Consider the following 18,091-nt stretch of genomic DNA (forward strand, 5'->3'; position numbering starts at 1 on the left):
TGAGCAGAGGCTGTTTAGAAGTGACAGGGGCTGGTGATCTGTCCTGCTTTTTGGATGTAATCTTCTCTGTGTAGCCCTGAGATGCAACATGCCCAGATAGGACTCCCAGTAGAGATGGACAAAAAGATGAACATGTGCAGGTATTACACTCCAGCAGGATGTGAAAAGATTCATCAGAGGTATAAATCTTGGTAGATATTCATATATATGAAAGGTGAATGAGTATGTTTTTCAGTGTAAGTGAAAAACTGCTGGACTGTCTGTTTTCCTTTGGAAGAAAAACACAAAATTAAAACTTGTGAAACAACCAGTGTTTTAAATCTGTGGACAAGGTGAAGCAGCAAATACCACATGTGTGAGGGTGGTCCTCATTAGTGCAGTTCTTTGCTGTCTCTAAAGCAATGCAGGCTAGGGCTGAGGGTGCTACTGGAGACATGCAGCCCCCGTGTGCTATAGGAGCATTATTTTGGTGTCAATATCAGATGATTCTGTATCTTATACAATGTTGTATATATTCTGCCAAACTTTATACAAATAAAGAATGAAACAGTCATTTTTTTTTTGGACAACAGCGATCATAGGTGATTCTATGAAGAAATTTATGGAAAATCTACAGAGCATATTATTTTGACTACAAACAATTTATAGTTCTGGATACTCTTAGTCAAATTGATAAGTATTCTCTCATTAATTTAAAAATAGCCAGTCCCATTAAACAGCATGGGTGTTGGTCAGAAATTCCTGATTTAACACGTGTAAATTCACCATGCAAGTGCCTGGATGTAGTAGTAAAACAAGAATGGACTAGTTAGGGCTCATACAGGCAGAGTGTCCTATGTTTAGTTGTTCAGGCAATAGTGTTAACTCAGAATTGTGAGGCTGAATGTGCTTGGTTTTGAAAGTGCACAGGCTTTCCCAGCTTCAAAAGAAGCTGCAGGATTCTGCTATATAAGCAATAAAACTATGAAATATAACCCACTGTTCAGAAAAGTCAGAATGTATTTTTAAAGAAATTTCTTTAGGTACATAAAACCACTGCTGAAGCAATAGCTGCGGTGGAGCATGTGTTAAACAGCCTAGAGAGACCTGCACCCTTCTGGAGACAGGCAAAATGTTTAGGTTTGGGTGACGCTGTCCACCTTCACTCCCAGCAATGCTATGAAGTATCGCATCCCATCTGAAACCAGCAAGCAGTGAAATAGGAAAGTGCTTCTCCCTTCTGAGCCCTGAAGAGGCGTGTGGTCTCTACAAGTGCTGTCTGACTTGTTGTTTGATGCAATAAGATTTCCTCATGTATTTTACTTATAAATATAAACACTTTTCAGCTGCAACACTGAGACTCCTGTAATAAAGAGGGTTTGAACACAAGCTATTTCACTTCAAACTAATCCACATTAAATGTCAGAATTACCTGCTCCTTTGCTGTCAGACAAATTATGTGTGAAGTGAGTTGAGAGGAGGTATGGAGATGCATAAAAACCTAGATGAATGGAAGACAATCATATGTCAAGTTTAAAATTTGTCTTATTTGTGTTCACGAGAGTTTGAAAGCTGAAGTCCATGTGCCACCTCCTCCTGGGTATGTTCCACAGTCAGAGGACCCTTAACTTGAGTGAGGTTGCTGTGATTTATCTGTGAATCTGTGACCAAGGGTCAGGAGGAAGAGTAGAGTCTGCATGCTTTGCCATCACTTTTGGGCGAAGAGCCCATTTCTTATGTCAGAAGCAGACAGTCTCTGCAGCCACATGATGCCAGCCCCCCAATTTCCACAGAAATTGCCCCCCAGAGTGGAAAGTGCCAGGGCTGGGGAGACTGGGCAGTATTTCAGGTTGGGTTTGTGCAGGAGGATCAGTCCAACAGTGACGTCTCCCTTTCCCTCATCTTCTCAGCCCAGCCTGAAATGGGGTTTTGCTCCTCTGTTGTGCACTGTAGAAACCACTTGATGCCTGGGGAGCAGGGAAGCAGTGGCAGCCACTGTCATTCAACCCAGCATGCTGTCATCTCCGGAAATGCCATGTGATGTCAGAGTCCTTTCCAGCCTGTAAGCAGCTACTGAAATACCTACAGAGAAGGCAAAATAAAACCAGGGTGTTAACTTTTCTCAATAGGAGCTAATAGCAGCTGCGCTCTGTCTTGTTCTATGTCAGTAATACTGTTATGTGACTTTTCTTAGTGATTCTTCTTATTTTTTTTTCTGCAAGAGGAGCTCACTTTATAGTATGCATATCCTGATGTCTGAAAGCAAAATTCACTGTTTTCCAGCAACATTAGTGGGTCTTCTGTTCAGGCATCTGTTGTCAGGGCCATACTGGAGGCAGTTCAGCCTGGTCCACCAGAACCACCTGCTGAACCCACGGCTGGCTCCAGCAAGGCAGGCTCTCCCACACTGGTTCCTGCTCCCCAGCCGCGTAAGGAATCCACAGACCTTGTACGGGGCTGCATGAATGTCACTTTCTGCTACTCTTGTCCCAGTAAAGCCAGAACCAAAGGTCCATCTCCCTAAGAAAACATTCCGTCTCTCCTCATCACTTCAGTCCTTGGCCTCATTTGTCTCAGTCTGGGAGACTGTAGCAGGGAACACTCCTTCTTGTTAGAGGTATTTGATATTCAGTACAGAGCAAATTTCCTGGGCAATGGCCTCATTTTCTGCCTCCAATAGCATTTTGGTGGGGGGCAGGGTGTGGAGTGTGCCATGTAGACACTACTTCCGTACTTTCTTCCTCCGTCCATTTTGCACCTGCATCAGGGATGATTTGCAAGATGTGAATAGTTTTGTGTTTCAGATTACAGAAAGTGTTTCAGATGGACTTTCTTTTGGTTAGAGCATGTAATTTCATTGTTCAGCCCTCCTTGTGTGGTGGTTAATCTCATTAGAGAGGCTGGAGAGAGAGACAGGGTTCATTACAGCTCCAATTTAAAGCTTGAGTAAGTTTGAATTCTACTGAACATAGAGCTGCAAGTGTTACTGCTTGTCCTCCAGCTCTAGGATTGCTTTGCATGCCAAAGAAAACAAAAAAGCAAAAAGTGAGGGAGAGGGTTCAGAGCTGTAATTCAGATTTTGAGAAGATAAGACATTTCAGCTAATGACCAAATAAATGATGCTTTCCTTTTTGGGTATGAGACATGTGGAAAAGCTTTCTGTGAGGTGCTACGGTGGTTTTAAGCTCACTGGTTCAAGATTTCTTTCTTTTTGTAAGGAGCAGAGAGCTTGAAAGGGGCACTTAGTGCTCCAGAAAACATCAGGACCCCAGTAATGGTATCTGTCTGGACAAACTAAGCAAGTCTGGATATTGGTGTCCAGTAAGTGTGGAAGCAGAGCTTTAAAGAGGGTGAAAAACACCTATGTGAGGAAGGGGATGGTTAGCTTGGGTGCCCAAACTACCTTGGGCTAACATGGGCTGTGGTCATAGCAGTAGGTAACTTTGATGAATTGTCACTATCCTGAAAAAAAAAACACAGTCTGATACCATAGTAGAAAGACACAGGAAAACATGGGGATGGTGACAGATTGAGCAGTTGCCAGATATTGAGCAAATATGCAGTCATATATGTGGTTAAATGTGGGATAAATGTGGTTTTGAAACATTCAGAAGTTGTCTGTCCAGGGAAACAACTGCTTCTGGTTCCCTGTTTTACAGCATCATACAGGTCTGTGCATGGCACGTGCATTTTGAAAAGCAAAAGGAGGATTGAATGCATAATACAAATGGTATATTTAAAAGGCGATAATTTTTCTAAACCAGCTGTGGATCTAAATCAGAAAGAAGTTATAGCAGTGCCATTAAAAGCACATTTCTTCTCTAATATTGTTCTAAATGTTATGGTGATGATGACTTTAATCACTTCTTACGTGTTAGATCTTAGCAAGTGAGCAAACTTGCTCTTTAAATGAGGTGCGGTTGACCTTGTCCAACTTGCATGAGGTCTTCAGTATCTGGATTGATTGCAATCATTCTTTAGCAAAACAAAAGGCTGAGGACATGGTGTTCATGACATTGCTGTCCTGGGACCCAGGGCACAATATAGGTGAGGAACCAAATAGGGAAATAATCTGAATATCCTTGACTTGATAGAACTGCTGGAGTTGCACTGCCTGAAACTAATTGTAGTCATAGTTGTGAATGGTCACTGGGTTAGTTCACAGGAGTAGAAATGTCGTGTTTTCCAGTTGCTTTCAGAACTAGCCTTTCATTTGCACTCTCTGATTCCATGAAACACACAAGACAGTGGTTTGAATATAAGACTATTTTAAGTGAGTATGCATTAATGTATTCAAGAGGTCCTCAGTGGAGCTAGTGTGAAAGACAGGTTTAAAGGGTGAGCAGCTTCTAACAGCTGGAAAACAGCTGTATGAGATGCATCTCCTTCACCTGGCCAAGTGGTCAATCACACCCCGTGCATAACATATGCATTGGATGTGCCTCAAAAACCCAGACAACTTCTGCCTTACTAGCACATCACTGGAAGCGAGGATTTAGCAAAGACTGGGGTTTGAGTGAAGGAGGTAAGAAAAATCTTGTAACCCAGCTGAAAGGCTTTGTGTCAAGTGATTTCTCACAAGCTGTTTCTTATACGCAAGTCAAACTAAAAGCCCCGAAGACCCAAATTGTGGGTCCAAGACTGTGCTGGCCAAGAAGGGACATCCAGTCACCCTGCACGTCCATGGAGTTCCCTGCTTTATTGTTATTATTTTTATTATTATACTTCATCAGATCCCAGTTTTGTATGGGCTTTTGCATACTCTGCCAGTGCCTCTATTTACACAAATGCGGAGGGGATAGGGGATGGGTGTGTGAACAAGCAGGACAGAGAAAGAAGTGACAGCAAGAGCTTGTTGATGTCCAGGATTCATGGAGCCCCAGAGCTGCCAAGAACCATTATGCTCAGTGCTCTACAAACAGGTCTGATGCCACTGTATGCTCCTGAGGAGTTCAGAACTTGACTGCGTGGTCTTGCCTCCACAGCACTCAACGCAGCAAAATGGAAGCAACTCCAGAGTGAGAAGGAGGAGCTGGAGAGGTGCTTTGAGAAGGAGGTGAAGGAGCTTCACAAGAAGCAGCAGGAGGATCTGCAGATGGTGGAGCAGTGGCTGCAGGAGGAGTACAACACCAAAAAGGAGAGCCTGCAGGAGCAGCACAGGTTGCAGCTGGAGCAAGTCAAATCGCAGCATCAGGATCAGGTCAGTCTCTGCCTGATAGCTTTGACCATGCCAGTACTGCATGGATTCAGGTAATGAAATGCAATATATTGAACACTTCAGCATGAAGGCACTGATAACAAATTGATGACTGGAAAAAATATATTCCCAGCTACCTTTACTACATTCCTCTCTGTTATTCCTATTGATATTTCTACATAGTAGCACATTTTATTACCATGTCTTGTCTTCATATGCTTCCAAATGTTTTATAACACTAATATTAAGACTAACTTACTCCCCATGCATGCTTGCTTCCTAACCCACTTATTGTAGTCAATTTATATGAAACCAGGAGTTGAACAAGACTCTGCTCAACACAAGTAAGCGTATCTCTGCCCACCGTTATTTGCAATGCTAGTTAAGGGATGGTACAATGCAGCAATAGTGCTAAGCATCAAGCAGGTGATACGCTCCAGGCTCCCTGATTTCTGCTCCGCCATTCAGTCTAATCTCTTAGATTGTATATCCCAAGGGTTTCTCCTTGCTTTCCTTTCTGTGTATAGGAAGGAATACTCTCACAAGCAGCTGCTTTAGTCTTGGTTTTAAAAGCTGGAGTGAACAAACACTGTAACACACCTGTGGGCACCTCTCACATGGTGGCAGAACATCCTACCCTGGATTGTGACAATAATGCCTTTACTCATTTTGCGTTCAGTGAGCAGCAGTTACAGTTCTGACTTTTCCAGCTGCAACTCTTACCCATTGCCCACCAGGGCAGTTTGTGAGGACTTTTCTCACACAGGTATCTGCTGCACTTAGGTGTACTCTGCAGTCTGTGCCATCAGGCTTTGACATGCCGCAGCCTGCACTGCTATGGGTGTGCCACCCAGGCAGCTGATGCAGCACAAGGGCCAGTCACTGCAAAATGTGAGCCCAGCCAACAGCCTTCTGTTTGTCAGCTTTGTTCTGTCCAACCTGGGGATTTTGCCAATGCCCAGAGAGGCTGGAGGTGGTGGAGGGTGAATTTTTCGCTCTCTGAGGCAATGTAAATTGGCAGCAGCAGTGCAGTGCAGATGTGGTCTGTGAGATGGGTGGATGTGACTAGAGGCTGCAGAGAAAGGTTTATCTTTGTGTGCTCTATATCACAGGATATCTCCAGTGTGCATTCTGGGGCTACTGCCTGAAGCAGGAGGCTGTGGCCAAGGTTCCAGCACTGCTGCTCCTTGCCCAGGGAGAGGGCTGACAGCAGGTGCTGCAGTGGGGTGCAGCATCCAGGCATGCTCCGTGCAGTTCCCAAGGACTAGCACTAGCTGGGCTCAGAAGCAAACCAACCCCATCAGCAAAGCCTGTGTCTGAGCTAATTTAGATCATTAAAAAGCTAAATGCAGGTGCAGCACTGTGCACCCATAGCTGAAGCACCTCCAGGAAAGAGGGAAAGGGGCTATCATGCAGTGAGCTCACGGGAGAGGAGAGCACCAACACAGCACAGCAGAGACAGCAGCCCATTGTCTTTAAGGTCAGTTATTTGTAAAAAGAGAAGTGGCATCACTTACTGACTATGCTTGATGTGCTGTAAAAATTCCTGGGATACAAGTGCAAATAAAACCCAAGATGGTGACGCTTTCAGGTCACTCGTGTCACAGCTGGCCGGTGTTAGATTTATTTCTGATATGAAGGAGGTGTTCCCAAAAGCCTTAGCTTTTTTTTTTTTGTTTTTGCTGTGTCAGTGTGCCAGTTTTCCTGGTAGAAGATGTTAGCTGTAGCTGCAAGCCTTGCCTCTTCTGGATCACCAGGCATTAGCATTTGGAAAGAAATTTGTTCCCCGAGTTAATTTTTTGCTGGGATAGTTTATGGCTTATCTCTGCTATTCTTTGAAGTGTTTCTGCAAGCTTGCAGGACCACCAGAACAGAAGGTAGGGTTTTTCCCCTTAAGCTGATCAGTGCAAGAAAGGTTGACATAGTTCACTGTAGGACTTGACTACAAGTATACTTATTTTTCTCACGTTCTCATCTGTTCTATTCATCACCACACAGAAAGAATGGAAACACATTTTTCTTTCTGTGGGGCAAATAGTTCTCTTCTCCAGCCCTTTGATTCACTCCAGAGCTCTTTATTGCTTGAATTAATGAAAATAACACAAACCTTTCTCTCCGTTGCTTTGGAAGTGTTGCTGTGACCCTAGTATCTGAGTTTAAGCTCATCTCTTCAGTCTGTGGTTCTGTTAGCATCTCATGATGAGTTTAGCAGTTTTTCCTGTGTTGAGTGCTCCTGGAATGGAAAAGACTCACAAGCCAAGCTGGAAAACTGCTCAGCAGCAATGTTTCTTGTCCAAGGAAATGGAGAACTTTGTTAGCCTAGGAACCAAGGTGCATGAGGAATAAGGATCCCTAACAGCTGCTGACCCAAAGGCTTTGTAATCTTCTGTTTCTTCTTTCCCCTGCTGAGAGGAGAAGAAGTGCCCAGCTCAGAGCATGCCAAAACGAGCAAACGTACTCAAGGGATCGGAGTCATTCAGCTTTGATGCTGCTGAGCTGGCACTGCTGCCAGCCAGCTAACACACGAGTGAAAGAGCTTTTTCACTGGACATGAGAAAAGCCTTGTCCTTGACTTGTCCGTGTGCATGGGGAAGTTTGATCTTGTGTTCATGAAGACAATAACAACAGCAGAATCCTTTTAACTGTGGATCTGCAATTGTTTCTATATCCACACATCTAATTTGGAAGTTAGTCATCCCGCTTCCATGGTTTTCGGTTACAACATAGTCTTCCACGCTGCTTTGCTGTAGTCACTGTTTAGTTTAGTGTCAGGTAGCTGATGTTTCTTTGGATACACAGCTGTCAGGTTTTGGAGGCTCAGCTGTCTGAGGAGGTGAGGCAGCTCTTTCAGCATAGCAGATCATGAGACCCAAATTCCTCAAAAACCGATCATGTGTGTCAATGCATCTCAATATTTCCCATGTCTCCTTGCAGCTAAGGAAGTTGCAAGGTAAAGACTGTGATCCCGGCCTGCCAGTGTTTCTCAGTTGAGTTGCTCAGCTCAAGCTGTTTTGTCCACCAATTTATTGAACTTCTTCCACTAGAGCCTCCTCTTGATTTTACTTTACAAACCTTAAAAATCCCACCTGGGCTTCTTTTTATAGCCAGAATTAACCATTAGACAGGTTAAGTGAGTTGATCAAACCTATAGAGTAAATTAGTGGTGAAGTTGGAATTAGCATCCCAGAGATTTGCTTCCCAGTGCTATGAAAAACTGTAGGCAGGAGGTCACACTGGAAGATTAAGAAGAGTCACTTGGGATGTGGATATGAAACACACAAAGGATAAAATATCCCTGCAGACCATTTGGAATGCATTTAATTGGCTTTATTGATAAATAACCTGCCAAGGATGCAGGCAGCAAAAGGAGACCCTTTCACCTTCTGAAGACATTGGAGTTAGGCATAATAATTCCTATGGGGTGCTACTCAGCTGAGAAGCAATTAAAGTATGAATAAAGACTTAAACAAGGGCACGGTAAAGACATAGCAATGTTCATGAGGTTTCAGTGCACAGACATCATATATAAGAATATTGTGCTCTGGGAGAAGTCAAGTGATAGTCCCTGTCCTAATAGTAGCCCATTGAGTCACCTGCCCTCCCTTTCCCTGCTCTTTCATGCAATGGATCAGCAGGCTGAGACCCCACTCTTTAGCAAACAGTTTTTTACCACTGAATTGTCTCCCACATACCATGATAATGAGTTTGGATAATTTTAAGTTCCATGTTAAATGCCTGTCTTTCATTCTAAAAGCATGCCGTTGGGTAATCTAGCACATATGTTTTGCTTCTGTTAGGCGATCTAACACATGTTTGACAGTTCGATGCAGTAAAATAACATTTATTCCAGTCAAGACATGCTCAGCTGCTGTAACTTTCTACTATTATATAACATAACAGTGGGGGAAAAAGCTGTTTAAAGTCAAGCCACTCTGCAGTGAACAGCTGTTTCATTGTAAAAGTAAAATAGTTTGATCCTCTGCTTTGCCAGATATCACAGATGATGTGTTAAACGTAGAGAATAAGATCAGCGTGATTACAAAACCCAGAAAAGCAAATTGACGCATTGCATTCAGAAACTGCTCGGGACCACTGACTTAACCTTGATCACAACTTCTCAGTGTATTTTCTTTAATGATGCATATCAAAACACCATCATTAGGGATCTCACTTTGCTGTTAGCCCAGTCTAGTAACAAACAACATACTGAAGGGGTCCCAGACCCATCGGGTTTGGAACACAGGCTGCCCACAGCCCACTTCTAACTGCTTCCTCTGCTCCCATGATGGCTGTGTGGTGCATTTTGCAGCAGAAGGACCTCTTTCTGTCTTCAGTGCGATACTGGGAAAAAGTTTTCTGGCTTTGCTGTCATCTTGCTTACTTCCACACAACCTGAAAACTCTTGCGTCTGCACTGAAAGAGATGCTGTCATATCTTTCATCAGCTTATTGGATGTGGACTGAAAATACATTAATCAAGAGAAGATAGGAATTTGGTTACTGACAACTGTGTTGGATACTCTCTCAAGTAAAAGTGTGATAGATTGCAATTCATTTTACATACCCACTGATAATAATTTCAATTGAAATAAATATTTTACAACTATGAATAATTCATTGGCACTTTCCATGGAAGTTAATTCAAGATATTACAATAAAAATCATCGCAGCAAAGTGCCATGAAGACAAAAACCAGAGTGGCTCAGAACTGTGCATGTTTATCTGACCATCGGAAGGAGTCGCGGCATTGATATAATTTAGATTAATGGAATGTTAAGATTTCTGAACACTTCATAAATGGCTTCTTCACTTGGGGGCTTTTTGGCCTTTTGCTTTCTTATGTACCTCTTTTATCACCATTAAGTTTAAAAAATAACAGTACTGTCAGCAGTGACTATATACTATGACTCAAGGCATCAACATGCCTGTTTCATAATGAATAAAACCGGCTCAGGTGCTGGAAGTGTAATGCTCAGTAGATCCCTTTACTTTTTCCAGCTCACTGGAGCTGTCTAGCAGCAGCTTGTCAGTGTGCCACAGCATGTCTAATTGTGAGCCTGTGTCTCCATTCATTGTCGTTGCAACAGGTGGAAGATATCAAAGCTGTACACGAAGCTGCAGTGTTACAGTTAGAAAATAACCACATAGTCACCATTACAGAACTGCAGGATGAGAATGACTGCAAGATTAAAGGTAAGCCAGAGACAACCCGATGGCTACAGGGCTATTCCAGAGCAGGAGTTAGCACTGTTGTGAGATTGTGTGAGCCTGGATTTCCTTCCTACAGAGCAAATAATACAGAAAATTTGTGTTGCCCTAGTGCTTTCACATGGGGTGCTCCACCATAGTAATGCTAGGAGTGAAGGAGAGCTGTGTGCAGTGTGTACAGCATCTAACTTGGACCTGAGACTACTTGAGGGGTCTTTGGACTGAAGATAATGTTTTCTTTATGGGTTGCTGAACATAGAGTCTAAATTCCACCACACTTTACACTTACTTTTCTCAAGAGCCTAATCCTAGGAAGGTAGAACTCATTAAACATCTCTGATTTTAGGTTTTTAAATGCCTACACTGCTTCTAAAAACAAGACACATCATTTTCAGTAGCGAGCATCTGCCCATGCTGAGAAGACCAAAGCTACATGCTGGTGTAAATCAGCGCTATTATCTCTATTTTGTGTTACAGTTTTTCCATGGGATTAGATGCTGCAGGCAGAGCAGCTTCCTCCCTAGTCCTTTCCTAATGAACTTCTGTTCATTATCAAAACACGTATCTTTGTTTTAACTGACATTTAACAGTTATCTGTACAATCTCCCTCAATATTTTTTTACACGTAACCACAAGGGTCTCATTTTTAAATAGCTCTGGTAAGTTTTCCCACAACTCTTCTCAAACTGAGCCACATTGCTTAGTTCTGCACTGTGTCAATCGGAGACACAGTCCAGAGCATAACATGAGCTGAGAATAATCTGTTCTCCTCTCCTGGTATCTAGCATACATTTTTTAAATGAACATATACAATTTTGAAAATAAAAATAAGATCTGTTCCCTGCTTGAGGATGGTTTTTTTCTGTCCATTTTTGTTAGTATTTTCTTATTATAAAACTTGGCTGTGTTTTATTGAGATGGCAAATGTTTATGATCCCTGCTTCTGGTGCACGCATGAAATGCCCTCCTGTGCATAGAGAAGGCATTGCAGCAGCTGCTGTCTGGTGCACTGTACAGGACACTAGGCTGTTAGTACTGTCACTGCTGTTATTGTGGTGAGTAAGCAGTGGTTAGAGGGCAGAACCACATGGGACGGGGGGCAAAGACACAATAACTTTTGGTTATTATTAAGTCCTGAGTGAGTTGTTCTAGTAGTGAAACCTTTAATCATGTAATATAAATAGAGGACATTTCCTGTCTTCGGCCTCTGTCAGTCTAACTAATAGAATAAACGTCACAGGTCATCTGCCACAACTGCTGGAAAAGCACTGCCATTTGCATTTTTGCACCGGAGTTGCTGGTCACCTCTCAAGCTCCCTAAAGAAATTGCAACCCAAGTTTTTAAATACATTTAATATAAAAATCTTTGATTTGGGGATGCTCATTCTGAACTGCTAAATGACCACTTGTCAGACTGAACCTTTTCGGATCAGCTGCCTCAGGAGCTGGGAATTCTGAGCAGTTCTGAAAAATCAGAAGCTGGTCATGTAGAAATACATGTACCTGCAGCCAGTGAAAATTCATGAAATCTTGATCCTCAAAACAATTTACCCAAGGTCACAGAGTATATTGCTACCAGTTTCCTACTCAACCTCTGTGCCATAAAAGTGCATCCTGAGTTGCGCTTTGCTCCTGATGTCTGTACTCTCAGACACTGGTTTGCTGGACTTTGCTTAGCAATGCCATGTCTCTTTGTCCTCCCCAGACCTGAATGCTGCTCACAAACTGGAAAAGGCGCAATTAGAAGAGAATTTTGAAAAACTGCGGCTGTCACTCCAGGTTAGCAGTTTCATTATTTCCCCTGTAACGATGTTGTGGAGCAGCTGATTGGGCATCCCCAGCCCTCTTGCCAGCTGCCAGTACATCAGGCCTTTTCTTCTTACCAGCTATAGCACTTCTTGTCCTTCTCCTGTCCACACTGGATCTAACAGCATAGGTGCTCCCTCAGGTTTCCCTCCCCCTTGGCTGGTTCAGCAAAATACTGACTATCTGGAGGAGGAGAGAGGGCAAACCTAAAGGGAGGAAAAGTCAGCTGGACAAAGCAAAGCAATGTCCTTTTGACCCAGCTGCCTGCCGGCCCAGCACAAGAGGCAAAGTCGAGCTCTTCCCTACATGGTGTGGAGAGCTCTGGCACCTGCAGCAGCTATGAGCATTACCTTGGCTACATGGTACCCTCCAGCAGACATCCTCGAGGCTCAGAAACATGGACCTCTCCTTGCCTGGCCCCGTGCCTGTGTTTTAAACTCTTCCTCTCAGTCTAAATGCAGGGAAGCTGGTCCTGAGGTGTAGACATCTCCATTTCCACCAAAAGGCAATGTGGTCCCTGAAAAGGGATGCCCCAGGGCTAGTTCTGCTGTGTTGCCAGGCTATGGCCAGCCAGGGCAAGACCTGCCCATCGTAGCTCCCACATCGCACTATTTAACACCAAGCTCAAGATCATCATGTTTTTTTCAGTCTTTCTAATAACTCCGTGCTGTTTTCACTCTCTAGACGAAGAAATCCATAGGAGGGGAGGACAGAAACATGCCCCTGTGATTCATACTAGGTTTGGAAATTCTTGTGTGAACAAGTAAAGATACCAACAGCAAATAATTCAAACTCTGTTTGATTTTGTAGACAGAGATGAATTACAACTTTTAAAACCCCTGACTAGCACATACTGTTGCACACACCAACTGTCACTGCCTTCCTCATGCAGCTGTGACAGTTCAAGGCATGTCAGCAGTTTTGCAATAAGCACTTATTTAATGTTGCTGCCAAGAAATTACCTGTATGAAAGATAAGAATACTAGTTTCACAGCTACTCTGACTTTTATGGATGTTTTATATAGACAGGTAACAGGAATGCCTTTGATGGTAACAGAAATATGATTGCTTGAAGTAACACGTTATTCCTGTGTGTAGCTCTGAGATGAAACAATAATCATTTAAAGTCTGCACCACTAACTCATTGTTGCATGTTACCATGTTACCTAGGGTGAAGGAAGCAGGGATGGCATATCTACAGCCTCATTCAGACTCCGGAGATCACGCAAACGTTCTCTGTAATATAAATGCCAGCTTTTTCAAGGAAGGACATGCTTGCTCTCACCCAATAAGATGGGGTGATTTACTATCAAAGACATTTCATAAAGTCAGTGTCAGTCAGCCACAGGCATTGCAGGGATTTCAGGACTCCCTGAGGCATTGGGTTATCAAATCCCCTCTGTGTGTTCAAGTGGCCTTAGGTAAAAAATATCACTTTGCCAGGGTTTCTAAGCCTCGTTCAGATATCCTAGTGGTTTCACGGTGCAGGTTGACTTGTATGAATGTAAGAGGGGTGGTAACACAATTGGTGTCTTCTCTCCAGGACCAGATAGACACCCTCACCTTCCAGAACCAATCTCTTAAGGCCAAAGCAGATCGATTTGAAGAGGCTCTGAAGAAAACCACTGAAGAACAACTAAAGGTAGATGGCAGCTATAACTATAGAGTCATCAAGATATCAAAATACATGTTTCTAAGTATGACACATATCACAGGATTCAGTGGATAGCAATGAGATCCTTACCCCAGGGACTAGGGGGCAGGTCTAACTGAGACCCCAAATCCTGAGCTGCGAGGAAGAGTCAGAAATCTTAGCCTAGGTCCATCATTCCATCTATTACATCCTTATTGCTGTCTACTTTTCTTTCCTTTCTTCCTCTTTACTTTTTGTCTTTTCACATGTAGGCTTCTTATTTTTTTTTGTGTCTTCTAAACCAAATTCTTTGACATCCTCTGTATTATCTCATTTTTGCTGGACTTGCATGGGACGGTCCTCTCATATGAAATATTTATTCCGCTGCTGTCTATTGTGGTCATGCTGTTTATTTACTGCAATTATTTATCTGAAAAGAAGTAACCCTGAAATGACCCTCCTAAAAGGGTTTTCTTTTAACTTTGAGCATTTCAGGGTGTTCACAGCACAACCCGATGGATAGCTGTATAAACATGACAGAGAGGGCAGTCAGTGAAAATAGTGGGGTGAGCAAAGAGGCTCAGTGAGTTTTTAAGCAAGACAACTCTTTAGGAAAGAAGCAGAAATGTCAGAAACAGGCTTGGCCATGGGAAACAGGTAGCATCAGTCCCTCTCCACTTCTACCACAGTATTTAATTTACATGAAAGGACAAATTCTGCTGTGTCACAGTGATGTTAATGCCAAGTACTGCCAGGCAGCTCACTGGATGGAATTACTCTGGGAGAAACACAGAACAGCTGAAGCCAGAGACAATATTTCATCAGTATGATTCAGAGGACATCTTTTGCCCATGGGTTGAACCCTAATATCCCCTGCATTTGAAGTTCTTGAGAAGAGAAGGAACTTTTTCCTACCAGATCTGATCTTTGTAACAGGCACCGTGATGCAGTCGTGTAGGCAAGGCAGAACACCGTAGTTTTCACCTCCAACATCCTTGCCCAGTTTCCTCAGTTTCATGTTCATACTTTTACCAAGACAAAATCCGTTACACAATCATAAAACAACTCATGCAGTTCCCAAGATATCAATAGGAATGAGGCTGCTGAGCAACTTGGCATCCTATCCGTCTAGCCATGAGACTGGTCAAAAGAAAAGTACTGTTGACTATGCAACCAAAGGGATGTTCTAGGAGAGATATCAGGGTTCATATCGGGGGGGGAGGTCTGAGTCCTGATGGTTTTCGCATCACTGAGACTCCTAAACCACTGGGTACATTGAGGAAATTTTATCTTGTGGCTAAAGATGCGTTTATGGCTGACAGATATCCAAATCACTGGTGTGTTTCCTAGATGGTACAAGCTCCCTATCTGCACTTAGAAAAAGATCTGAAGAGTTTAAAACATATTCTGGAAATGAAGAACTATCAGATTCACCAACAGGAGATTAAGATTATTGAGCTAGAGAAACAGGTGAGTTGTCATTTTTTCCTGCAGAGGATACATCACGGAGATAATAAAGTAAAAGTTTGGTTACAGAAGATGAACTTAAAAGGGGTGAGAAAACACATGTGGTTGGGGTAAGACCCAGTCAAAGGTGTTCATAAATGGCTATATTTTGCATTGTTCCATTGTCAACCTACATAGCTGCTTCTGCTATACCATGTCCCAGGCTTTCACTCAGAAATTGGAACCTTTTCCTATCACATCACCTACCCATGATACCCTTGATTTCTCTCACACATCCATTGATCTGTATTGGTTTTTCATGCCTTACCTGCTTAGCCTGTTAAGTTAGACAGTGAAGTGAGTGGTGTAGGAAGAATGGAGGAAGATCTTTTTGTTACTCCAGGGTCCAGGTACTCCAGGTGGCACCATACAACCCTACAGGAGTCAAGTAGCCATTTAGGGCTGGAGAGGGAAAGTAGCGGAAGACTGAGCCATGTGTGTCTTGCTACTACTCATGCGGGCATTTAGGGAGCTCCCAGCAGCAAGTATGAATTAGCAACATTCAGCAAGCAGTCCCTAGCAAGGCATACACTAGGAAAGTTCTCTCCAGCCCTGAAGTAATGCTTTTCTGCAGCCTTCACTGTTTTCTCATCCTTTGCTTGTGGGGGTCTTAACAAATAACTCCCCAGTTCACCATCAATTACATTTTTATTGGAAAGTTTTTTTTAAGACGTAACTTACAGTGACAGTGAACTTACAGTGTAGTGGCAGAATGAGGCACTACTTTGAAAGTGGAGCCGCGACAGCTGGTTCAGCACAGCATTCAGCAAGATTTGTTTCCATTTATGGGGAAATTCAAGAACTCGTGGTTATTTTGCTGAACAGATGCTTGAGTAAGTGAATGTAGAGAAAAGTGCCACTTTACAACCGAGGCTTGTTAACTGTGCTCCTTCCAACACGGTGCTGCTGAAGTAATGCCAGCATCTCAAAACATGCAATGTAGTGTTATACTGAAAAGGAAAAAAACAAACCCCAAACCAACAGCCTACATGATTCCTGGTCACTTAGCTGGTTTTGCTAATTAATTACATATGAGCACACAGCCCTGCTCCTGCCCTTTATAACAGTAAAACACTGGGTCTGCTGTGGTCCAAAGGCACAACTGCTTTCTGTTTAAAGATCTACCTTAAGTGCCAGAATGTCTACAGGGCATGTCCAAATGCTCTGAAAGGTTGGATGCCTCATAAGGGAGCAGGAGGGCATTTCAAAAACAAGGGCTGGCTTGGCTCTTTGTCTGCTGAAAAGGAGGCTGGAAATGAAGGCAGCAGGAGAGCAGTGGTACAGAGTGGGGATTGCAGTGGAGAGGGAAGGAAATGCGCAGTGCTTCATGCTGGCATTGCTACTATGTATTAAAACTACTGAGGGAGCAGAGAAAGTGCCAGTGATGCTGACTCCTCTTTCAGAGCATTTCAAAATGGGGCCAGAATTCTTGTTCTGCTCTAACAAAAAATACTGGGATAGGCCAGAATATCTTGAGAATCAGGAGTATCCTTTATGGTAACCTGCATAGACTGGAAACCCTTCATGAAACTGATGCCTCTGCCATTAAGTGTAAGTTACTGCTAACTCCAGTGCTAAACATTTTGATTCTTTATAAAAGGCTGAGAAATTCAATAACTAGGCTCACACAGAGATAAGGTTACCCTCTGATATCTTGTTTTCTTCCAAAAGTGTTGAATTCAGCAAAATTCAAACTGCAGAAAAAGCAAGAACTAAGGTGATAAAGTATGTCAAATAAAAACTTCAGAAAAAAAGTGGCATATGAGGCTGTGATACATGCCTGTAAACATCTTACTGGTGTTTTAATACACCGTTATTGACATCCTGAAACTCTGTCCTTGAACTGTCCTGAGGAAAAGCTACCTATGCTTTGGGATAGAATTTATCTCACTTAGGTGTAGTTTAAAGTTTAATGTAGTTTAAAGATAAATGTCTACTTTAAGCCTGTCATTTAAGCCTACACTGTCAGCAGTGGAGAGAAGTGTCTCCAAAGGGTAGCCCACCTTCTGTGAATGCAGCAGCAGTCTAAGGCTACTGCTGAGTGTAATCTGTCCTGAAGGGTAACTCTTTCCTTCCCATAACTGGGGAATCATAATCCTAGAGGTTGCACGCCAAGCATTTATGTCCAATGTGATTAATTGAGCTGGATGATGTACGTAATACCACATCACACTCCCTCATCACTGGACCGACCACTCACACCGCAGTATCCTTCCCATGATGGGCATCCCCATGCTCTCCAACTGCCACCAGCTGCCTGTCCAAGAACAATAGCTGGTAATGCTGACTCCCAAGGGATGAAAGTTGAAGAGACACCACCAAGAAAGATGTTTTATTTGTGCTGAACAAGACTAAGACCTTCCTCCTCAGTTAGAAGCAAGGGCTAGTTCAGCTCTGCCTCTGCTCAGTGCTCTGCTGATGACCTCACTTCACCTGTGTGATGTTGTGTGAGTCGGATCTCTGAGTCTCAGCTGCAGTCAAGATGACCATGTCCGTCTATTCTCAAATTTTATAAGTTGCTCTAGGGACAAAGATAAAGAAAAAAATCCTCTTGGATCAGGTGTTGGACTTCCTTCAGACTTAACAAACCTTCTTTTGTTGCAGGCTGAAAAGAATTTAAAACTGGAAGAAAAAATCACCATGCTGCAACAGCAGAACGAGGAACTGAGAGCCAGGATTGAGCAAAATACTATCATAACAAGGTTTGTGCTGATATTTGCAATCTGTCTGAGCTTGAAACAAAACTACAGATCTTAACTGCCC

General features: G+C 43.0%; 1 protein-coding gene across 7 annotated transcripts in view; it reads left to right on the top strand.

Annotated features, from left to right (window-relative positions):
* Positions 1 to 18,091, top strand: part of MTUS2 (microtubule associated scaffold protein 2) — a 317,361-nt gene that overhangs the window by 290,118 nt on the left and 9,152 nt on the right. For 6 of the 7 annotated variants that reach the window (XR_008448377.1, XM_054057304.1, XM_054057293.1 and 3 more), the window contains 6 exons: positions 4,965 to 5,179; positions 10,263 to 10,368; positions 12,089 to 12,162; positions 13,733 to 13,831; positions 15,173 to 15,292; positions 17,933 to 18,030. Coding sequence is in view for 6 of the 7 variants with exons in the window: in XM_054057304.1 (XP_053913279.1) it covers positions 4,965 to 5,179; positions 10,263 to 10,368; positions 12,089 to 12,162; positions 13,733 to 13,831; positions 15,173 to 15,292; positions 17,933 to 18,030 (712 nt within the window). In the remaining variant the exon portion in view is untranslated. The remainder of the gene's footprint in view (positions 1 to 4,964; positions 5,180 to 10,262; positions 10,369 to 12,088; positions 12,163 to 13,732; positions 13,832 to 15,172; positions 15,293 to 17,932; positions 18,031 to 18,091) is intronic. The other variant, XM_054057340.1, reaches the window with a different exon arrangement.

The sequence above is a fragment of the Cuculus canorus genome, chromosome 1 (assembly GCF_017976375.1).
Source record: "Cuculus canorus isolate bCucCan1 chromosome 1, bCucCan1.pri, whole genome shotgun sequence".
NCBI lineage: Eukaryota > Metazoa > Chordata > Aves > Cuculiformes > Cuculidae > Cuculus > Cuculus canorus.